The 24,291-nt window shown below is 42.3% G+C and overlaps 2 protein-coding genes across 2 annotated transcripts in view; one reads left to right on the top strand and one right to left on the bottom strand.

Annotated features, from left to right (window-relative positions):
• Positions 1 to 760: 760 nt before the first annotated feature.
• On the bottom strand, positions 761 to 3,310 carry TMEM60 (transmembrane protein 60). The gene is made up of 2 exons (XM_054399596.1): positions 3,129 to 3,310; positions 761 to 2,063 (listed from the first exon to the last, which is right to left on the bottom strand). The coding sequence occupies exon 2, from the start codon at positions 1,379 to 1,381 to the stop codon at positions 977 to 979; it is 405 nt and encodes a 134-aa protein (XP_054255571.1). The 5' UTR covers positions 1,382 to 2,063; positions 3,129 to 3,310; the 3' UTR covers positions 761 to 976.
• Positions 3,311 to 5,034: 1,724 nt separating this feature from the next.
• PHTF2 (putative homeodomain transcription factor 2) overlaps positions 5,035 to 24,291 on the top strand; it is a 68,115-nt gene continuing 48,858 nt past the window's right edge. The window contains exon 1 of the mRNA XM_054399778.1: positions 5,035 to 5,256. Within this exon, the coding sequence (XP_054255753.1) occupies positions 5,035 to 5,256 (222 nt within the window). The remainder of the gene's footprint in view (positions 5,257 to 24,291) is intronic.

Here is a 24,291-nt window from a genome sequence, read left to right as displayed (position 1 = left end):
AGTCCTATTGGATTCCACAACAATATGTTTTCCTTGTGAGAACAGTAAGACATTGAAATTATCTCCCAGAGGAAGCAGTGAATTGCCCTACATTGGACAGCTTGACAGGGTGCTGGGCCAGCTCAACTATACTATCACCTAGCAAGGTTGGACCAGAGGAGCCTTGAGGTCCCTTCTAACCTGGCATTCCATGATTGGTTACTTGAAATCAAGTTCATTTACTCCCAGCTGAGGTTGCCAGTACTCCATAAAGCCAAGGATTCACCAAGAGATTTAATACACAAGGGCATTGCAAAAATCCCTTCTTTGTTACAGTACCACTCACAGCAGGTACCAGTGCCTTGCAGAGTTGAGAAGGCATCACCATTGTCTCCTCCGCTCTGGATATTGCACTGCTCGCATGCTTCAGTTGCTAAGTTTTTTTTCCCTAAGTCCTGGTTATGATCTGTTTCAGCTGCTTTAAAAAAGTGGATTCTTAATGTCAAAAAGAAAACTCTGTCACTTTTATTATTTTTTTCTCATTTTCTGGCTATCAGCTGTTACTGATTGTGGGAAGTTTATTTAGCATCTTACAGCAATTATCAGCAAGTGGTTATTTCTTGAGTGACAGCATAAGTAGTCCTATTTCCAAGGATTACCCAAAGTGCCAAATATTCTCAGATAGAACATTTGTGATTCCTTTCAGCAGACCTTCCATCTGTATGTGAAAAAGCCTTTGTCTTACACCATGTAAGAAGTACCAATAATAACCGTCTTCCACCAGCTTCTGTTGAACAAATACTTTTATTTACAAGAGCGTATGTGTCAGTTTTAAAATAAAATGGAAAAAGTCTAATTTTGGTCTTCAGCCTGGTTTAGATAGGCTCCAGCTTGTCTGTATTCGTCTGCATTTTAATTTGGAGATGAAGTTTGTGACATAACTCTAATAATCCAGTATTTTGGTAACAAGCTAGTGCTGAAAACCATACCACGCACCTTAGTCTCTCCGTACATAGAAGATGTTATATCCAAGTTCAACCATCCCTCCAATGAGCAAGGCCCACAAGGGGATAAAGACATAGGCTAGTTTCATTGCAGTGAACTGCTGCAGCTTAGCACAGAGTGCAAGGCAGAAGGCTAACTTGAGTAGCATTGCAATGAGATACCAAGCTTTCTTCTTGAGGTTCTGGGAGCCATTGCGAGGGTCAAAACCAGACTTGCAACGTCCAGCCATTTTCACAATTAACATAACTAGAAGTATAGTATCAAATATCCAGACTGGAATAAAAATGAGGAACCAGTTCCATGGTGCTTTCTCATCCAACTTCAGCACCAGCATAATTAGGAAGAGTAAGGTAAAAAGCCATGTCAGTAGCACTCTTTGCGCCAGGGACATTCTCATTTAAACAGATTTGAGAGGAAGTCTTTCACTGTCAGCAACAACCTGACAAGACAAGAGGGGAAGGCATCAAAAGGTTATCACTATGCACCCATTACCCATATTCCTTAAAAAGGAGAGCAATTCCTTGTTCTTGCTTTCTCACCACTTCTCACCCACATACCACTTCCCAACATTTCTTCTGTAACTACCATTCTCAGTGCCTTACGTCCGCTATGTAAGCTGCCTTTATCTAAAACTTGCTGTGTGAGACAAGTGATGTCTAAATCCTAAACTAGCAGTCAAACCTATTTATGGATTTGCTAAGAATTGAGATCCATTTTCCTCCATACTTGAGGCACTCATAGTCAACACTGGAAAATAAATGTAACAAAATAATCATAGTAAAATGTAAACCAAGCAACAATCAGCACCCCAAGGGAAAGCTCCCATAGTCTGCAGAGCTGCAGCTGAACTGCAGGCAGTAAGTACTGCTAAAGCTTTCTGATAAGCCTGTGGCTGAAGTAAAGAGGGTAGCCATCTGAATCAACAATTTGATCTGAAACAACATTTCAACATTCCTTTCATGGCAGCGTTCTTGAAAACTAGTTCTAGAAATCAATGCTGTAGATACTACAGGAAGGACCATCTCTTATTAGCAAACTGGAGAAAGCAGAAACCAAAGAAACAGACTGGAAACTGGGGCCTGAAAGAAAAAAAATAAATTTAACACTGTTACAAGGGTCAGGTTATCACATACTCAAAGGTGCTATCAACTGACTCCTGAGGAAACACAAAGATACTGAAGATGTATTAAATGGTGCTACTTAATTTGAAGGTTGTTCACTTGATGAAAAGTCTTTCAGTTTCAGGTGTTCAGAACCCTTTTGTAATTATTTTTAACAGCACAGACAGAAAACTCAGCACAGGACATTATGTTGTCTCTGACCTAATTAAATGCAAGACTGAGCAGGACAAAAGGGGTCTATTCAATTCTAAAGGGTTTTTTTTGTTTGGTTTTTTTTGATAAAACAAAAATAATCCAAGGGTACTTTCTGAGATCTTGTAGACCTGTACTTCAAGTAAAGAAAGCTACCAAATTTTGAAGAGTGACAGCTGGGCATACAGCAGACATAATGATGGAGGGTTTGATTATATGGAGCACTCGACTATCTCAGGAAAGAAAGGAGATTATCACCAGATTTTCAGCTACAGGCCAGCTATCACAACAAGGTAACTAGAAAAGGAAGGTGGATATGCTACAGCTCTGAACTAGCTCTTCTGGTGAAAACCCTGAAAGAATGTCATTGTGGAAAAAAAAAACAGCAAACAAAACAACCAACAACAAAACCTTTAATCTCCTTACAGGACTCATGTAATTACTAAGAAATTAAAATTTTCAGTAATGAGAAACACTAAGTAGCATCACTGACCTTGGTGGGGTGGTCTACATAAATTATTATTATAGCTAATTATGTCCTGTTTAGAAGAAAAAAACTACAGGGAAACTTAGACATAGCTTTCAGCTCAATGTTAATGATAAAATAGACCTATAAATTAAACTTTAAACCTCGAGCATTGCCTAACAAAGTTCAGACAATATTATACCAAATCCAAATTAAATAAAATTCTGGCTAGATTAAATGACACGAAAACCTTTTCAGCAGCTATGGGTAATTTAACACCTGGAAAGAAATATTCTAGTAGCCTTGTTTTAAAGTCACATTTAAGGAAGTCTGATACAAATGCAGGTTAGATGTGCACAAGTTACCTGCAGTTGGTACATTCTCAGTTCCTGTAGGCTGTGTAGATTTAAAACGACAAATAGAGTCAAACTACAACATCCCCTTAACTGGAGTGCTTGTTTCACTGTATTTTTTTTCAGCAAAAAAGAGACTCCGAAGTGCTGAGTTTAGCTGGCAGATAAAAAAAAAACAACAACAAAACAAAACCAGAAACTACTTAGAGGTACAGAACGAGGTAACTGGCAAAACAGCCGACAGTATCGGGCTAAGCAAAGCCTGCGACAGCAATTTAACAGCCTCTGGGGGTGTTCTGAAAATTGCGTTCAGCACAGGCCCGAGCCAGCCCTAGAGAGCACCGTGGCAATCCTCGACCACCTCCGTCCGACGGTCTCCATGGGTGCCGACGCTCCCCTGCTGCCCACTGTCAGGGGCAGCGGATCTCAGCGTCTGGGCAGACCCCCGCGAGGCTGTGGCTCAAGCAGCTGCCGGACAAGTAGGGCTGGGTCAAGCGTGGAGCCCCACAGCGGTGGAGGCCGCCTGTATTTTCTGACCTTCCTCACCCAGCCCCGGGCCGCCCGACCTCCTCTGCAATCCCCAGTCCAGCTTTCTCTGCCGGCGCGCAGCCTCCCACGGTTCCTCCTTTGCCAGAGCCAACTTTCCCTGTGGGTCCTCCGGAGAGGCCCCCTCTTCCCTGGTCATGGAAGAGGCCCTGATCGCCTCGGGAAGCACAGGAGCGGCTCGGGTACCTGAGGTAGAAGGCCCTCCTCCCTTTCCCACGCCGCGTACCGTACGGTCCCTGGGCGCCCTACGCCGTAGCCGCCCTCGCAAGGACCCACCGCCTCTCCGCGCCGGGTCTTGGTGCATTCCCCTCCCGCCCGGCTACGCGGGGCCAGCACGCAGATGAGAGTGCGGCTGAGCTGCCTGCGTCACAGAAAACCCACCGCCTTCCTCACCCAGCGCCCCGGACCCGGCTATTCGGCCGCAAAGACGTCCGGCCTGGCACACCCTACTGCCACTGGGTACCAGCGACGTCGCTCAAATTAATCTCCGCCTCAGATGGCGACGCCCACCAAAGTCAACCCGCCCCCCATTGTCTCTGCTTCCAATTCGTGCAGAGCCCTGTCTGTCACTGTGGCCACTCCTCTACCATGGTGCGCCGTCTGTCAAGCACAGCCCCATGTGATCTTCCCTTCTCATTGGACAAGGCCACCGCCAGTCACGTCCCAGCCCCACCGTGCAGGCGGAGGGAGGAGCGCTGTTGGCCGCCGGCGTGCGCCCGACCCCACCCCCGGCGGCGCGCGCTCTCTCGGGTCGCGCGCTGTTGCTGTTGCCGCTGCCGCTCGGGCGCGCGTCCTCCTCATCCTCCTCCCCCCCCCCCCGCCCCAACCCCTCCTAAGCTGTTGCCTCGCGCGCGGCCGCCGCCTCTTCCTCGGTGTCTCGCGCTCTCCTCATTGCTGTTGTCTGCGGTGCGCGCTGGCTAGCTCCGCTGCCTCGCCGCGGCACCGGGCAGCCGGTAAGGTCGGGACCCACCTCAGTCAACGGAGGAGGTCGGGTATAGGGGGAGCGGAGTGGAGGGCATCCTTGGGGCGGTGGGAAGGGGAGAAGCGGGAGCCAAGTTCCCTGCTCGGCTGGGGAAGGGGCCGACCGGCTCCGCGGGGGCGGAGGGAGGCGGCTGGGGCTCAGTGGGGGTGCTCGCCCGTGACGGGTGGCAGGGCGAGGGGTTGCCCGACTGTGGGGCAGGGGGTGGTCGGGTCAATACGCCTGTCTTCGGCGGGGTGCGGAGAAGCCGTCTGTCGCGGCTCCTCTAGTCTCTGGCCGGGCGGCGAGAGTGGATCCCCTGTCGGCCCGCCGCCGCGCCGGGGGCCTCCCGCCCCAGTCCCCTGCAGGGAAGCCTGACCCCGACGTAACGGCGAGAGGCCCGCGGCCTCCGCGATGCCGAGGTCCCACTCCGGTGTCCGCGCCACGGCGCCCCCCCAAGCTATTCCCGCCAGGGCGCGGAGTTCCGAGGGCGGCTGCTACGGGAGACCCTTCCCGCCGGGCTGTGTAACCGCATCAGGTGTGGGCGGGTCCAGCCACTGGAGGGGGCCGCGCCGTTCTGATCAGCCTCTGGTAACCGCGCTCGTTGCTCTCCGATGGCTAAGTTTATTGCGGGTGGTAGGCGTTGTTACGCGTTGAGGGCTTGAACTGTTGGCCGTTTCCGTACGGGTTATTGCTAGCTGCCAGTTTTGACTTCTGCTGTAATACACCTTTGCTTTGGTGAGTTGCCTGAATGCACATTGAGCTGCTTTAATGCTTGTGTCTGGAGATGGGACTTTTTTTCTCCTTTCCTTTAAAGGTACAAAATTTCTGCATCTTCACCTTCATCTCTTATTTTGTCTCCTGTATTCTTGTGGTTTACACGCCTTACTTTTCTTTTGGTGCGTTCTTCCTTATTCTATTTTTTTTCCTCTTTCCACCCTAATCCAATGTCAACCTGTATACAGCTTACGTGTTGTCCTTGGTTTTCAGTTTGGGGATCTAAATGTTAAGCTGCTTCCCATGTGTTAAAATTTCTTCTGTCATTTCCATTTCCTTGGTGTTTTGTTTGCTATCTTTTCTACGGGAAACAAAGGAGAGAGTAGTGGGTGAAAATGATTATGCAGTAGTAGAACTATGCAGGTGTTTGCTTCTTTTGCTTTTGTTTTTCATACCTACTCCCTGGGTGCATGTGATTCAGGTGTATCACATTCAGGGACACTTTTTAGTCTATATTCTCAAGGTCTACACTTGGTGTTTTCCCTTACACTGCTTTTACACATCACTGGTCATTTGAAAAGTGGTGCTGCTGAATCTTGCATTATACTCCACATTTGCCAGTATCTTATCCATCTGTCATATAATTACCTGGAAAAAGTAATTAACTGGAAAACCTGACTTGTTGAAAGTACTTTAATTAATGTTCTGAAATTCTTTGTGTTGAAACATTCCTACAGAAAGTACAGCTGGTTTTACAGTTTTGGCATACAAGTTCTCTAATAGGGGTGAGACTAAACAGTGTGTCATCAGCAATTTGCCTGCTTCTGTCTTCCTGTTGATGCTGTTAAACAGATGGGGATACATGTTTTATCAGGCAGAAGTGCACCCCTTGAAATAACCTGTTAATCCTATTATGTGACTCTTAATATCTTTAGTTGCACTAAGAGTGGTCACTAAGTGGCAGGAGTATATATTTCTGTTATATGCATTAGTGTTTGGCATGAGTATTTTATTTTTTAAAAATTGTTATTTTTTTCCTGGGGTTAGGGGCTAAAAGTGCTCTGTGAATAAATCTCTGGGTTATAAATAGCTGTATTTGGCTATTTCTGTACTTCTGAATGTTTTGGTGATCTTCTTTGACTTGCTTTTTTATTTGTGACTCCCTGGAAAGGATAATCCTTTTCTCAGAAGCTTTATTTTTGTTCCAGTAAAGTGTTTATGAACTGATGTATGTATATGTATCATATCCCTGTAAGTCTGGACTTTGTTTTTCCCCTAGAACTCCACTTTAAAATATTTGCAAACAATTTCCATTTCTGCAAGCGAGAGCTGAGAGTGATACTTGGAACTGGTGGTGTGTGTTAACATCCTGATGCATGACTGAGGTAGAAGAACGTTTGTGCAGTTTATTTTCTGTTGCTATGTTTTGCTGCTACTGTATGCTTGTATTCTGGATGTAAATATTATAAAGGACAAAACATTAGCCTGAGTCATCTGAAAAAGAATTTGGAAACCTACTTAGTTTAGTTCAATGCTTGTAGTAGATTTCTTTTCCCCCTCTTGTGTTGTGTGGAATGTGATATACAGATAAATTGACAGTAATTGTTTGCAACTCTTGTATTGTGTGAAATGTGATCTACAAATAAATTGTCAGTAATTGCTGAGAACTCCACAGAGCATTTTAAGTGTTCTGGCAGTACTGGCTTTCTCCCAAAGCTGAGTTAGCTCAGGTTGTCTCAGGTAAGTGGTCCCAACTGTGTCCATAGCTGCTAAATATTGGTGTGATTCTGGGAGAATTAAAAGTCCTGTAGGCTTTGAAATAGGAAACAGAGTATTGATGCTTCCAGTCAACTTTGTCTGAGGCAGTTAACAAGCCAGGGAAGGGTGAAGTGGCTGTTAGAGTTGAAAAATGCTGTTCCTGTCACAGCTGGCAGGGGTCACTGGAAAGCAGTGGACATTATTTCCCAGTTCTCCAAAGGTACATAGACTGTCTGCCCAGACTTTCAGTAAATATCCTATCCTCTGTTTGTTTATAGTAGAAAATGTTGCTAAAGAAATAAAACCAACTTTTCCTCCCCTTTGAATGAAAGTGATGATGGTCACAGGGTTTGGATTTTTTTTTTTTTTTTGTTTGTGAGGAAGTTGTTTTCATAATAATCAGTGTGCTCTGTGGTTTCATCACCAAACAGTTTATGAGAATTTTTAGCTAGACTTACTAAGGGCACATTTACAATTACTTTCTTTGTTTTCTCCCATTTGGGTAACTTCTTTACTCCATCAGGTGATGAAACCAAATTTAATGGCAACTGAAATACATTAAGTACCTACACAGTGGCAATTTTTTATAAAGCTTTTGACAGGTAGTGAGCCAAATTAATATTTCCACCCAAATAAAAGTGAACAGAAATACTTCTGTCTTCAGAAAGAGAGCAACTGCTGGCCAGTCTATGTGCAGTAGGCTCTGAGCCATCGTGTGTACTGCTACTGGCCCTGCTAAATCCTTGGGGCAGCTGGTAATACAGATGAGTGACTGGAAAACAGTGTTGGGTGAGGTGGAGGAGGACAAGAGGGAGCCACAGGATACTGGTAAAAGCAGACCAGTGTCTGCTTCTGCCCACAGAGCAAGATAGGCCTGGGGTTGTTTTTGTTTGTTTGTTTTTCTTCCCTGTAACGTTTTGCTTGTTTATTTTATGAATGAAAAAAAACAAACAAAACCCCCTCTTTTTGCATGCCTTTGTCATAGGTACTGATCCTTCTGACAGCTCAAGGGTAGATAACGACCACTTACTGTAAGCTACATGGTGGCCATGAGGAATAAAAGACTTTGAAAGCTTTAAATACCTTATTTTCTTCCCTGGCTTTGCTGTTATTCCTAATGGTCCTTCTTGCTGGGTACAGAGGAAGCAGTTAATTGCTTGAAGAAATTATACTGAAACTTGTAATGCAAATACATAGAGCTTAATAAATTGCCTATATGGGAATGAAAGAGTTAAAAGCAATTAGGGCTATAATGTGTTGCTGTGTAATGTCTAGGTATGCTCTATATATAGTCACAGAATAATTTAGGTTGAAAAGGTCCCTGGAAGTCATCTTTCTGGTCCAATCATATCCCAAAGCAGGGCTAGCTTCAAAGTTAGAGCAAACACGTACAGGTATATAGAGTCATGTTGTCAGGATGTTTGGAAATACAGCTTTTTTGTTGGTTTGGTCTTTTGTTTTGTTTGTTTTTCAACTGAGGGGAGTATATCAGTTCATAAAACTATTCTCTTTTTCTTGATTTAAAGTGGATTTATTCCAAATTCTCTTCTGCTGGGTATATTCTTTAAGACAGACATGTAGTGTTCAGTATTTAATTCTTTGTTCACTTAAGGTGGTCTTGGCAGAAGTGAGAGAAGAAATTAACATAACACAGCATCAAATATGAAGTCATGCAGCCATTGCCTTTTGGAATTTGGCCAGCACCAGATGCTTTTGGGGGTTAGGTGGTTGGTAGGTGTCAGCCTGTCAGCTAAACACTCTCCATGTTCAGTGGTCTTAAGGGGCAGTTTGTTCTATGCTTGCCGTGTTGCTCAGATGCTTTCCTTGGTATTACTGCTGCCCATTGTGGGGTCAGATTAGGTAGAGAGTTTGCATAGCCAGATGCAGTCTGGTGAGCTCTTAGGATGTTTCCTTGCCTCCTGGGTCATGAAGCTTGAGACTCCCTTAGATGTATGTTTTTTTTCTTTCTTCTTGTTATTGTGTGTTTAAATATCTGCTTTCTTTTTGAATCAGAGTAAGATCTTGGCTTTAGTGATTTCCTGTGGTACCAAGTTTAACAATCTAATTATGTATTGTAATAAGTTTGTCTCTGCTATCCTCTAATTTCAGTTAATGAAAGAAGTTGATGGAGTTCCCTGTATTATTGAATGTATTGTTTTCTTGATGATACTTTGTGTATATTTCTCGAAGCCCTATTTATAATTTTTTGTTTTTCTGTTCGTGTTTGCCTGTGTCAACAGGAGAGTCTTTCTAGTGGTTGATAATACATAGCCCTTCGCAGAACACTGCTCCCTCTTCCAGTATTTTAATTTTATTTTTTCAAATAAAATGCACACATTTAGGGTCAGATTGCACAACAGATAAACAAACATGTACCACAGTTTTTTCCTTGTCATTCCTCTTTTGTTCAGGTGTCTGTGCTCTTCTGACTGTGGTATATTGAATGGAAGAGCTCACTGAGCTGCCAAATTTCCTTCCTGCATTTGGGATACCTGATTTAAAATTTTTGTATTGTTTTGCTTCTCCTTCTCTTGTCCTTCCCCGGATATAATTTGCAGTACTGACACTAAATTCTGTTGCCTATTCATTTTTAATATTGATCCAATTAATTGTTAAAGTTTATCCATATTCTTAAGCTTTGCTGATGTAAGATTCATAGTCATCTGCAAATGTTACTGCAGGTTTTCTTCTCTCATGTATGAAAGATAAATATAGTGAGCAAGGCTAGACCTATTTAAAGAAGCTTGAAGTTTGGAATAATAGGACAGGGCTCAGTTTACACCATTTAAGGTTTTAATTCAGGCAGTACTTCATAAAAACTCTAGGCTACTAGTCTAAGTAGGGGCAGGAGGAGAGGGGAAACAGTTTTAGTTAGTCCAGATTAACTCTGTTGATGGTACTTTAGGAGGCTTGCAGGAGGAGATCCAGAGTGTTTAATCTGGCTTTGATCAGAGCTGCCTCACTATCCACGGTGGCTTTAGCACTCACCTTCTTCTGCTCCCCATACATCTGTGGTACTAATTCAGGTGAAAACTGCTCATTTACTTAGCTATGTCAGACAGTTCCTTCAAGCTCTTTCCTATGTGATGGGCTTCAATGCTGGTAAAAAGAAGCTTGGAAGCTGGTGACTGAGAAGGAGGGTAGACTGTGGTAGTAATGGTTAAGAGTAGTCAAAACAGTTGTGAGGCCTTTGTAGTTCACCCTGATCTTCTCTTGCATCTTTGTGTGTATCTTGCATGTCTTTAGTGAGTGATTTTTTTTCTGCCCCAAGTTCCATCTTAAGAGCTCTGGGAACTAGCAGGAATTTGAGGCTTCTCTATTTATTTGTAAGCTAGCATTAGATGTCAGCATCTGATGAAGCAGGCGTTTGATGTCTGTGTTTGTTTTTCTCATAAAAGTCTAATAGTTATAAAACAGCAAATTGTGATTTCTGGGTGCTCTCATCCTGAGTGGCCTTAACATCAAGCCTCTGGAAAGAGCTAGCCACCCAGCATGTGTGTGCTGAATGGCACCTCAAATGTCTGCTTCTAAAGAGTGGTCAGATATGTGAAAACTAATGGAACATAAAGCAAGCAGATGTAGTCTGGGTTTAGCTTTGGGATTAGGATGCTTCTGTGTGAATGAGAATGGGCATTTGCGTGTACTTCATTGGACTGTCACTGAAGAGAAGAGCTAGCAGGGCAGCAGTGTGCCAGAGGAGCTTTAGGCACCCCAGCAGGCAATAAATAGGCTGTTTGATTCAGACCAGTCTTTGTTACCCAGTTAGCCTATTGCGTTGAGGAATGTTGACCTCAACATTTTGTGCAATTTTTTGGCTGGTTTTTGATCCACGGCAATGTTTGCTTTTCAGAAACAGCAGCCTATTGAAAAGTCTGACATCTTTCCAAAGACTCTTTAAAAGCCCACATATGTTTTGTCACTTGCTCTTGTTTATCAGTTAGTTTGACATGTTCAGAAATACTGATAGACTTAAGACATGATCTTTCTTTGCAGAAACTGCTGATTAGACCCTATCAGATAGTCTTTCAGGTATAATGGTCTTCTATTTTTAATGACTATTGAGGAGCTTGCCAGATACACATGCCAGGCTCGTTACCCTGCAATTCCTTGCTTGGGGCAGTCCAGAAAATTTAAAAAAAATACAGGCTCAGCATTTGCTGCTGTGTTCCTGTAGGAGAGTGGCTGTTACAAGAGACAGGAGCTTTTTCTGGCAGCTCAGCTTCATGCCTCAGCTGCTTCCAGAAACTTGCTGGATAACTATTTGTAGAACATGATGCATTAGGAGTGGTTTTCAACTTCCTGACTGTACCCATCAAAAACCACAACTCTGTTCTGCATTGCCTGGTGACAGAAAAACACATCTTCCTAAACACCAAGTCAGTACTTCCAATAAACAAGATTTATTGCAAGAAATTACTGGTGAGTTTAGAATCAAAAGGAGGAGAAAAGGAGCATAGTGTTTTATTTCAAAGTGGCTGCCTATATTTTTGGTTAGGGGTGTTTGTTAAGGATAGCTCTTGGAGTGAGTCCAGAGGAGGGCCACAGAGATGATCCAAGGGCTGGAACACTTCTGCTATCAGGACAGGATGAGGGAGCTGGGCTTGTTAAGCCTGGAGAAGAGGAGACTCCAGGAGGACCTTAGAGCTCCTTCCAATACCTGAAGGGATCCTACAGGAAGGATGGAGAGGGGCTTTTCCTGAGGATGTCTATCAATAGGACAAGGGGGAATGGTTTGAAGCTGAGGGAGAGGAGGTTTAGACTGGATCTTAGAAGAAGTTCTTCAGTACGAGGGTGATAATACTCTGGAATAGGTTGCCCAGGCAGGTTGTGGATGCTTCCTCCCTGGGAGTGTTCAAGGCCAGGTTGGATGAGGCCTTGAACAGCCAAGTCTAGTTGAGAGGTGTCCCTGCCTGTGGCAGGGATGTTGGAATAGATGAACTCTGATGTGCCTTCCAATCTAAGCCATTTACTGATTCTATGATAAATGAAAAAAAAAAAAAAATTCTATTCCCTAGTAAAATTGGTGCAGTTCTAAAAAGCAGGTGTATACAGGCAATACTGTGGGGATTTCTCTTTCTAAAATTGTAAATATATTTAATGGGATATGCATGTGTGTAATATTTGGTACACACCCCCCAGAATTAAAAAGAGCTGAGCTTGAGATCAGCCATATACTGTTATTTATTTATTTATTTAAAGATGCAGCATTTTTGTGCTGGCAGCAGTTACTGCATTTGGATTAGAGGGATTCTGTAAGTAACATCCCTCATAGAAAATAAGAGGCAAAATTAACTTGATTATAATACCCTTTAAGGGCATGATTATTTTCTACTTCAGTAAACAGTAGGCTATGTTTCAATATTAGGAGCTTTTTGTTAATTAATAAACACTTCAGCAGGCTCAGGAGTAAATTATGAGAGGTGTATAATACTGAACTTCTCAGGAGAGTCCTTCCCCCCATATTTTTTGACAAATAGGGTAACTATGAAATTGTGTCATGTCACTTCTAATGTAACCAGTTATGTAACAAAATTAGGAAATTTGCACATGCCTTTAGGCTGGGATCACAGATTCCAAAAATGGCTACAGCAGTTGCAACAACTGCACACTATGTTCTTTTCCCAGACCCTGAAATAAGGTTCAGAAGTCCTGGTGCTCAACATTTTGCTGCTATTTTGGATGGTGTGTAACTAACTGGAAAAACAAGTATTCCTTGGGAGACAGTTATTTTCAGTTTATCCCTCAGATACTGGGGTTTTCACTGTGGAAGTGAAGGTGGTTAAATCAAGCTTACTTCCCATCAGAATTTGAAAACTGATTGACTCTGTGTGCTCCCTGCTGCAGCTATGAGGGCTTTCTGCTTTGGATGGTGGTAGAGGGCATGAGCTTATAAGGAGGAATAAAAATGCGGTGGCAGAAATGGTATAAGTGCAGTTTGCAGGGAAAAACACAGAGGCCTGAGAAAGTATCTGTTTTTCAGTAAGTGATACCTTACCGGAGGCATTGGCAGGTATGGACTTGCTGCCAAATGCCTGTCATGATATATCACGTTGGATACATCTACATTCATGAAGATGAGAGCTTGATACACTACAGCCAGCAGGGGATCTGATTCATATTTTGGTTTTGGCCTGATAAACTCCTCAAACAAACAACAAAACTCCCCAGACTGGTAACAGGGATGGCATCTTTTGGACAGTTGTTTAGGGCTGATTTTTTTTTTTTTTTTTTTTTTTTTTTTTTTTTTTTTTGGTGGGGGGTTGGTTTTTGTTTGTTGGTTTGATTTTGAGATAGTGAAGAACAAGGTTTGGCAATTCATTCTCTCGTGAGCAGCATCTTAGAAATGCTCGTATCTGGGATTAACAGAGTTGTTCTTTGGGGAAAGCAAATATGTTTATTCCTTTTTATTTACAAGTTATCATGCTGTTCCTTTGAGAAAGCAAGTATGTTAATTCCTTTTTTGTTTACAAAGCAATCATGACCTTGGATAGGTAGGCAACTTGGGGGAGCCTTGGATTGTGTGGCAGCAAGAGGATTTTTCATGCTGGCTGCTGTATGGTCTTTAGGTTAACAGTGTCTGATATTAATTTTCTTTTTTCCTTCCCTATTGTTGCCAGCTGAAAGGATTGTGATAAAACTTCCACTGAAAGGTGTGAACCTGGGAGTGACAAGTTTCTCATTTGCTTGTATACAATTTGCAATTCTGAAGTGCTGTTTTGAGAACAGGGATGCATAGATAAAGTACTTAGAGAACACTGAATGCATTATGTAGTATTTGATGTTGCTTTTTAAAAAGGAAGTGTATGTTTAAGGGTTTCTTTGTAATGCACATGGAAAGACTGAGTCTTTTGAAACTTTGCTTCAAGGGTTTAATCTTGTACTTGGTGGCAGCAGCAGAACACCCTTAGATCTGAATATAGGAAGGATGGTTCTTGGTAAGTTTTATTGGTGGATCTGCATTACATTGATACCTGTGGTGGTATCAATGGCAGAAGCAGCTTTTCAGTCAACAGCAGATGTCTAATATGACTACGCTGTTTATTTGGCTCATTTTAAATTAACTTAAAATATCAAACAAAAATATCAGCAATTTGACATGAGCTTCTCTTTTGATGTTGAACCCAGAAAGGAGCGTTTTTTTTTCCTCATTAAAGTTATTTTCTAGGTGTGCATCAGCAGGAATAATGTTTTAAAGGAGCTCGTATGATGCAAATATTGCCACAAAATTAGTAGTTTAGGCCATAAGCTTTACTATTCTGATTCATTGTCTCTTATTTATTATTCTTCAAGCAGCTGGAGGCTGCCTCGAGATCACTTGCCCCTGTTCTTGTGGGTAATTTTAACCTGCCAGACATCTGCTGGGAATCGAACACTGCAGAGAAGAGGCAGTCTAGAGGGTTCCTAGAGTGTATGGAGGGTAGCTTCTTATCCCAGCTGTTATGTGAGCCTACCAGGGGTGCAGCCCTGCTCAACTTGCTATTTACAAATAGAGAAGGGCTGGTGGGAGATGTGGTGGTGGGAGGCTGCCTGGGGTCCCAAAAAAATCCAAGAAATAATTGAGCTTTCAATATATGGTGAAACCAGGAGGGGCATCACCAAAACCTCCACACTGGACTTCCGAAGGGCAGACTTAAGCTTATTTAAGGAACTAACTCGGAAAGTTCCTTGAGAAACAGCCCTTAAAAACAAAGAGGTCCAGGAAGGCTGGACCTACTTCAAGAAAGAACTCTTGAAGGTGTAGGAACAAGCTGTCCCAATGTGCCGGAAGAGGAGCCGACGAGGGAGACAGCCGGACTGGATGGGCAAGGAGCTTCTAACAGAATTAAGGAAAAAAAAGAGGGTGTATCACCTTTGGAAAAAAGGGGAGATATCCCAGGAAGAGCTTAAGGACATTGCTAAGTCTTGTGGGGAAAAAATTAGAGAGGCAAAAGCCCATTTACAACTTAGACTGGCCACTGCCGTAAAGGAGAAAAAGAAATATTTCTATAAATATATTAATGGCAGAAGAAGAGGCAAGGACAACCTCCACTCTTTATTGGATGGGGAGGGGAATATAGTAACAAGAGATGAGGAAAAGGCAGAGGTACTTAACACCTTCTTTGCCTCAATCTTCAGTAGTGGGACAGGTTGTCTTCAGGACAGCTGGCCTCCTGAACTGGCAGATGGAGTCAGGGACCAGTATAGTCCCCCAGTAATCCATGAGGAAGTGGTAAGGGACCTGCTGTGAGCCACTTGGATCCTCACAAGTCCATAGGACCAGATGGGATCCATCCTAGGGTGCTGAGAGAGCTGGCAGATGAGGTGGCCAAGTTGCTCTCCATCATTTATCAGCAGTCCTGGCTCACTGGAGAGGTCCCTGATGACTGGAAGCTGGCCAATGTGGTGCTCATCCACAAGAAGGGCTGGAAGGAGGAACCGAGAAATTACAGACTTGTCAGCCTGACCTCAGTGCCTAGCAAGGTTATGGAACAGGTCATCTTGAGTGAAATCACACAGCACCTACAGGATGGTCAAGGGATCAGGCCCAGCCAGCATGGATTCAGGAGGGGCAGGTCCTGCCTGACCAGCCTGATCTGCTTTTATGATCAGGTTACCTGCCTGGTGAATGCAGGGCAGGCTGTGGATGTAGTCTACCTGGACTTCAGCAAAACCTTTGACACTGTTTGGCACAAGAAGCTCCTGGCCAAGCTGTCAGCCTGTGGCTTGGACAGGTGCACTCTGAAATGGGTCTAGAACTGGCTGGAGGGTCAGGCCCAGAGAGTGGTGGTGAATGGTGCCACATCCAGTTGGCAGCCAGTCACTAGTGGTGTCCCCCAGGGATCAGTGCTGGGCCCCATCCTGTTCAATATCTTTCTTGATGATCTGGACAAGGGAATTGAGTCCATCAGTAAGTTTGCAGATGACACCAAGTTAGGAGCAGGTGTTGATCAGTTGAAGGGTAGGAGGGCCCTGCAGAGAGACCTTGACAGGCTGGATGGGTGGGCAGAGGCCAATGGGATGAGATTTAACAAGGCTAAGTGCAGGATTCTACATTTTGTCCCCAGGCAGTGCTACAGGCTGGGGACAGAGTGGCTGGAGAGCAGCCAGGCAGAAAGGGACCTGGGGGTGCTGGTTGGTAGTAGGCTGTGAACATGAGCCAGCAGTGTGCCCAGGAGGCCAGGAGAGCCAATGTCATCATGATCTGTATCAGGAATAGTGTAGCCAGCAGGTCAAGGGAGATTATTCTTCCCCTGTACTCAGCACTGGTCAGGCCACACCTTGAGTACTGTTCTGGGCCCCTTAGTTCAAGAGAGATGTTGAGGTACTGGAACGTGTCCAGAGAAGGGCGACAAAGCTGGTGAAGGGTCTGGAGCACAAACCCTATGAGGAGAGGCTGAGGGAGCTGGGGTTGTTTAGCCTGGAGAAGAGGAGGCTCAGGGGAGACCTTATTGCCATCTACAACTACCTGAGGGGAGGTTGTAGCCAGGTGGGGGTTGGTCTCTTCTCCCAGGCAACCAGCAGCAGAATGAGGGGACACAGTCTCAAGTTGTGCCAGGGGAGGTTTAGGCTGGATATTAGGAGGAGAGAGAGTGATTGCCCATTGGAATGGGCTGCCCAGGGAGGTGGTGGAATCGCTGTCCCTGGAGATGTTCAGGAGCAGACTGGATGAGGCACTTAGTGCCATGGTCTAGTTGATTGGATAGGGTGGGGTAATAGGTTGGACTGGATGATCTTGGAGGTCTCTTCCAACCTAGCTGATTCTATGATACTCTTCACAGCAGGAAATGTTAGTGAAATTATGCTGTGATGATGAAACTGATGGAGGATCTAGCATAGTGGTAATACAGTTCTGTTTTGGAAAGGAGTTTAAATCAAGTTCTACCATTCTTGTGTATTTCTGCAGTAACTTTTCAACCTGCCTTTAATTTGCTGGAAAGAGAAGTTTTTCTAAGGTAATAAAAACTGATGGCTTCTAAAAAAATAGATATTTGAGACAAATGCCACAGCTGTGCAATTTTACTCCTAATGATGTCTAGTGAACATGCCAACTTAACCATTTCGTGATCACAATGAGTTGAGGAGGACATTCACATCTTGACTCAACAGCTGGATGGTATCCTGGCTGTTCCTGTTAGGATTGTTGTAAAGGAAACGTGTGCCTTGAATACTTAGTGATTCACAGTGTTTACAGGCAAGGAGAGCAACTATTTGCCTATGATTCCTTGCTTGTGTTTTTAATTCTGTTCTTTTGCTAGTTGACACTGCTCATACTTGTATATTCTTCCAAAAATTGTCATTTTGTCCTTTGTCACTACGAGGAGCACATTTTATTCTGAACTGTCAGAGTTCAGAGTAGTTTTTTCTGTAGATGGTCATTTGGAAGTGTATGCATTTATGTCTAATTTGGGGCACCAAACCCTGTGGGTACAAGTAAAATTTTAAACTATGCTTACTTTTATTTTATTTAAATCCCTGGTGTAGTATCTAATTCTGTCTTGCTCAATAAGCACTGCACTGCCTGAATGAGTGATTAACTATCTGAGGACATGTAAATACAAATTTCTATGGCTTTTGTAAAAATGCTCATTTGATTGCGAGGTGTGGAGTGTACTTACTGAAAATAAAATACAATGATACTCTGAAATGGAAAAGAAATAGCTGAGAAACCCCACTTCTGAATTGGGATCACCCAGTCCAGGTAGTAATCTATTTTTAATTTTAAAGGAGTAATGAAGTTTCTATCAAACAATGTTGTTTGTTATTCATAGTATTAACTGTGATTTTGATGGAGTTACACTAAACGTCTATGCTGAATGTCTTTGAGATGTCATGACCAAGCTTTTATTTTTGGCTATCCTGTCAAAATGCTGAAGTTTGGAAGAATTTTTATGTTGCTTTTAAGGCTCCAACTAGTTACAAAACCTTGCTGTACAGGACATTGTACAAATGAGCGCAAAAACTTCTCTCTTCCCCAGAAGCAAGTATTTGGCGCAGAACATGAAACATGGCTAGATGCAGAGAGGATGGGAGAAGAGCAAGGCAGAAGATGAGGCAGTGCTCTGGTGTGCTTTAGGATGTCAGCTGTTTTGGTTTGGTCATTTCACCCATTTGATGCTACTCATGTGCCTTAAAGCCCAACTTGTACAGCCTGACTCCAGAATCAGTATCAGTACAAACTGCCAGCTGAAGAACAACTTGTAGTTACTATACAGAACTCTGAAATTGTTGCAGTGCTTAGTCTCCTGTCTAGGTTCTCAGTGGACTGTAGGCAGATAGCAGAAATCAAATCCAGAGCTGCAGCTTAATTCCTGTGAATTATTGTCATCCATTTCTTACCCAGAGGAGTTAGGTTTAGGCCAAGTGTATCACACTCATTATGCTATCTTAGAAAACCGCAGAGAATGACAGCAACAAAAAACAATCCACAGACAAATCTCAGTCCCTTCAAGCAGAAACACTGTCCGGAAATAGTAAAAAAACAAAAGTTTTCACCTGTAGTTTCAGTGCTGTCTCGGAAATTGTTATGTATCTCTTAAGGAAGGTGTGTGATATTACCTTGTAAAGGTATTTTTACTTAGTACACCAAACTCTGCTAAAGTCTTTTGTGACATCCATCTCATGATTTTGTCATACTTATTTTTGTAAGCATGATCTTTGCATGTATGTATGGCAATGTCCTAAAGCCCACCAAAATGGACTCTGTGGAGGATAGAATGTAGAGTTTCTTAAAAAAGCAAAACCCATGAGGAATCTAAATAGCAACTTTGTTGATAGCAATCAAATAAATTAGTAATAAAAACTGCTTCATGGTACTGGGTTTATAGTTTAGTGGCATAATTGTTCCCTGAGGCAAAGAGTTTTTGAGTGAATTGGACAATTGCTGCAAAATGAGGTTGCTGCCTTTAAAATGGCTTGTCCAGTTGTAGTCATATCTAACACAGCTGGAAGTCTTGGATTCATAAGATAGCACTGGTTTCCTGAAAAACCACTGACTTTGGAGAGAGATCAGTGTCATGTAGTGTTCAGGGAAAGGTTTCTGTGCAGGTTCAACATTAGTTCTTTACTGCCTATGAGTTCCTCCAACCGTTTTCTCATCCTGTAATTGTGGTGGTAGGAAGCAAGGTGTATTGTGTGTGAGAGAGGAGGCTGGTTTAAGAGAAATGAGAAGGAGTTCAAGGGTCCTCCAAGATGCGTTCACAAAGGAGGGGAAGATGATGGGTACAAGTGTGGTCAAAATCTTTATGGCACCCTTCCTACCTGTGTGAGCAGTGGAAATGTTTAATGCTTTTGCAGTGACTGCTATGCAGGTCCTGCTATGTGTGAGGGCTATGTATGGCTAAAGGGTTTATGTGGCTTTGAATCCATAGTCCAGTGTAACAAATGATTTTAAGTTTACTTAAACTGGTTTTCAAACAAGAGGGCAAATCCTGCTTTAGGCTGTGTGTGGCGAGAAAGAAGTATAACCAGTCTATATAGTATGGCAGGTTATATAAAAGACTCTGCTGGGCTCCATGATTTGTGTGGTAGAAATATTTTTATATCTGTGCCAATGAACTCTTGGTAACTGATAGTTGCTTTTGGGAAAACTGCTACTTTGGGAAAACAAATAGTCAGAAACAATTGCAGATTTTGACACAGTCATGGCTGCCAGCTTCAATGGACTTGATGTGGCTTACATGATTGTATTATAAACAGTAGGAAAATTGCAGTGTTCATTTGTTCAGTTGCAGCAGAACTCAGTGTCTGTTATTTCTGAAATTTGTTAATGAGTGTCTAAGCTGTCTGAGACATTTCTTTCTGTTGCCTTGTTATTTTATCTGGAGTTGTCTGAAGGGTATTGGAGCTACACTGTTAGAAATCTTAAAAGTAGTTCCTTTGAGGTATTTGATTTCTCTTTTGAAAGAGCTTTCTGAAACATGAAAATTTATGGCATTATGTATCTTAGAAATCCTCAGGAGCTGGTATAAAGTCAATCTATTTTCTTTAGGTTTGTATTACAGTGTTTATGATACACATCCAAGCTTACTAAATACAGTATCTTTAGAGTGGTGCAGTGTGTGGAATAAGAGTACATCCATACTGAGTCAGGGAAGACTGAATAAGCAGGTGCCAGTTTAAAACCAAGGCTTTTGGAAGGTCATCTTTTCTTTCAGAGAAATGTCTTGGAAGGTTAGGGCTTTTGGAAAGGGACTATTTGTGATTTTTCATACAAACAGCTGTTATAATCAGGTAATCTCTGCTTTTTGCTTTTTTTTTTTTTTTAACTTTGACTATTTGGGTGCCACACAATGTATGCTAAAGTGTTACTCTAATGCTTAGACATTTCATAAAGACACTTTATTTTACTCTCTTGCACAGTTTCAGTTTCCGTCTCATCTGCTGGACACTTTTTCTTTGCCTTTCTTATCTATGCAAATGCTGTGAAAAAATGTGTTATCTTTCTCTTTGTTCTAAAGATAAAGATCAGCTTTGATCTTTCACTATAAAAACTGCCTACAGAATAATAATTTCTGTTTCCCTTTAATGAAGAAATATAAGATGTGGTATTGTTGATATTGACAGCATTATGATAAATGTGAGATGTTAATCAGCAATATACCCCTCAATCACGTTTTTTTGCTGGGGGAGTTTGATCTTGGAGGAATACTTGATGTAAAGTTTAGGGGCTAAACTACCACTGCTCACCACTGCTGAGGACCCACGAGAGATAGGACATACTAGAAAGACTCCAACAAAAGGCTGCAGAGATGGTGAAGGACTGGAGCATCTCAGCTATGAGAAAGCCTGAGAGACACAGGGCTGTTCAGCCCAGAGAAAAGCAGGCTCAGTGGGCTTTCATCAATCTATATAAATACCTGAAGGAAGGTGCAAAATGGGCAGAGCCAGGCCCTTTTCTGTGCTGCCCAGTGACAGGACCAGACAAAATGGGTACAAAATGAAACAGAGGAGGTTCCCTCTGAACGTCAGGAAACACTATTTCAACTGCAAGGAGTGACTGAGCACTGGCACAGGTTGCCCAGGGCAGTTCTGGAGTCTCCATGTTTGGAGATATTCAAAAGCCATCTAGACATGGGCCTGGGCAACCTCCACATGTCCCTGCTAACCTCAAGCCTTCTGTGATTCTGTGAAACTGTGTTTGTAAAGTTCTTTTAAGAGATCTGGTGTTGATTTTTACTAGTTACGCTTGATTCTAGAATTGTTCAGATAGTACATTTGAAGAACTTGTTTAATACTTTGAAGATACTTATACTGTTTTCAAAAGCTTTTGCATAATTTATTAGGAGTTTATAGCTGTATAGATTTGAATAGGAATTTTCCTTGCATGTTAAATGCACAGTGCAGGTATATAAAAATAACTTTTTGTAAATGTAGGAATGATGCTGAATGTTAGGTAGAGCTGCAAATGTGGGCTTTGTGAAAAGATCTTTGTGGTCTAATGTGAAAAGGTCACAAATAGTATGGTGTGAAAAGGCTTTGTGGTCTGATGTGAAAAGGTCACAACTAGTATGGTGTGCCCCACTGTTTGGTTTTTAAGTGAACTTGAGTATGGCTGCTTTTTTTATATACATGTAATTTTAAAGGTAATCAGATGAAAATTTAATAAACACAGATATATTCAGCTTTTTTGGCAAATATTCTAACAGGTTCTTTTAAAATTCCTTCCTTTCTTCCACTGCTGCTTCCTGTCTTAATTAACAGTTTGAAATGTGGGTACTGAACTAATTTAACTGTTATTAATCTGTTAATACTGGAAGTAATCAATTTGTGAACTATTTGATTTTGGGTTTAATGATAATATACTCATATCTGAAAGAACTTGTATATTATTATAAAATACACGGAAAGGATTCAGCTAAACCTTCATTTGATTTTACAGAATGACCACTATAAGAGAATATTTGAAATTTTGGTAGAAAGCCAAAAATTACAAATCTAATATTTTAAAACTTTTCTTCCTGAACTAACTCTAGTTGACTGATTACATGAAAAAAAAAACTTTTAGAATTACCTTTCAAGGTAGGAATGTTTTATGTATCCTGAAGGGTTGGGCTTTTTTTTCATGTGTGTGGTGGGTTTTTTCTTCACGTTGAAACTAATGACAGTGACATCAAAGATTGGTACTACTGCTCTTTGCTTCCATTGAAGCCAACATGCCACTCTTGTTTTCCTCCTTTTGAGTTTTAGTCTACTCTTTTTATGAGTGTATTCATTTTATAATTAGCGGAGTGCATGCCACTCTTGTTTTTCTCCGTTTGACTTGAGTTTTAGTCTACTGTTTTTGTGGTATAAATTTTATAATTAGTGGAGATCTAGCAGTGATTTTTTTAAAAATTATTTTCTCTGTCTAACAGTCTGAACAAAATTTTCTTGACCTTTAGAATGCTGTGCTGTGGTAATAACTAGATTTGTATAACCGCAGATTTGTAGTTTTTTTCTTTGCTTAGAGGAGAAACCCCAAACTTTTACTAGAACAGTAAAGAGGCAGGATATAAAATAAATGGAGCTGTTTTGGGCTTTGCAGGTAATGGGAATAGAATCATAGAATTAGTCGGGGTTGGAAGGGACCCTCACACTAGATCGGGCTGGCCAGAGTCTCATCCAGCCTGTCATTAAACACCTCCAGGGATGGGGCCTCAACCACCTCCCTGGACAACCATTCCAGGCTCTCACCACTCTCATGGTGAAGAACTTCTTCCTCACTTCCAGCCTGAATCTCCCCACTTCCAGCTTTGTTCCATTCCCCCTAGTCCTATCACTACCTGATATCCTAAAAAGTCCCTCCCCAGCTTTCTTGTAGGCCCCTTTCAGATACTGGAAGGCCACAATAAGGTCACCTCAGAGCCTTCTCTTCTCCAGACTGAACAGCCCCAACTCTTTCAGTCTCTCCTCATAGGAGAGGTGCTCCAGCCCTCTGATCATCCTGGTGGCCCTCCTCTGGACACGTTCCAGCATGTCCATATCCCTCTTGTAATAGGGGCTCCAGAACTGGACACAGTACTCCAGGTGGGGTCTCACCAGAGCAGAGTAGAGAGGGAGAATCACCTCCTTTGACCTGCTGGCCACGCTTCTCTTGATGCAGCCCAGGATCTGGTTGGCTTTCTGGGCTGCAAGTGCACACTGATAGCTCATGTTGAGCTTCTTGTCCACCAGGACCCCCAAGTCTCTCTCCTTAGGGCTGCTCTCCAGCCAGTTACTGCCCAGCCTGTATTTGTGCTTGGGATTGCAAGTGTTCTTACATTATCTGTGTTGGCCTTTGTAGGGAAGGTGGAAGTAAAGTTCTGTCTTTTTCTGTTAACAGCCTAAAATGCCTGTGTGAATTCAGTGGAATAAATGGCGTCCAAAGTAACTGATGCTATAGTTTGGTACCAGAAGAAGGTAAGCTTTCATTTTGTTTTTATGGTGGCTTAACAAAAAGTTGGCTGTGTTTTATATGTGAAGTATAATAAATATAAAACACTACTGCATTATTGGTTAGCATAGTATGAGAATGGGGAGCTTGAAACTTTCCTTTCCTCCTGAAAGTAAATAAGTATTTAGTTACCATCTCTGATGAAATGTAATAGTGTTGAGAACTCCTCACTCCTTTGGCTGTTTGTGCTGTGGAAGGTACGGGAAGAACATTCTTGTTCTCAGAATATTAATTCACATACAGGAGAATACTGTTTCTGTAGCACATAAATGAAACCTTTTATTTAAGTGGAAACTAAGAATTGAAACACATTTTCTGTTAGTAAAAAGGAAGTGTTTTAATCCATACCCAAAAGCAATAAGCTAGGGCTTTTTAGAAGTTCATTAGAAAAAAAACCCACAAAGCAAACAGAAGAGAACCACAGGGAGGAGGAAAAAGGTCACACTTGGAGGTAGATAGTTCCAGTATCACCTGATACTGTATCTTCTGGTTCATGTTTGCATGTAGAAATGTTTGTTTCTTCCTAATTTATATTTTTGACAATTTCAAATCATCCTCTTGACGTTTGTATGCCAACTGGCTTATTCAGGTAAATTGCTTTTAAAAGGCTGAAAAGTATGCTTCTTTACTAAGAAATAAGATCTAATGATTTTTTTTCCCTTCACTCTCCATGATTTAGGAAGTTTCTATGAGTTGTTGTTAACCTTGGGCCTGTGGCTGTCTTTCTGAAAGGATGTGTCTTAGGAGAAATATGACAACAGTCCTCAGAACAGAAATTCTGATTAACTTCTAGCTAAGCAACAGTG

This window comes from Indicator indicator, chromosome 3 (assembly GCF_027791375.1).
Source record: "Indicator indicator isolate 239-I01 chromosome 3, UM_Iind_1.1, whole genome shotgun sequence".
Lineage (NCBI taxonomy): Eukaryota > Metazoa > Chordata > Aves > Piciformes > Indicatoridae > Indicator > Indicator indicator.
The sequence above is the reverse complement of the archived record's forward strand: the minus strand, read 5'-3'. Positions and strand labels throughout refer to the sequence as shown.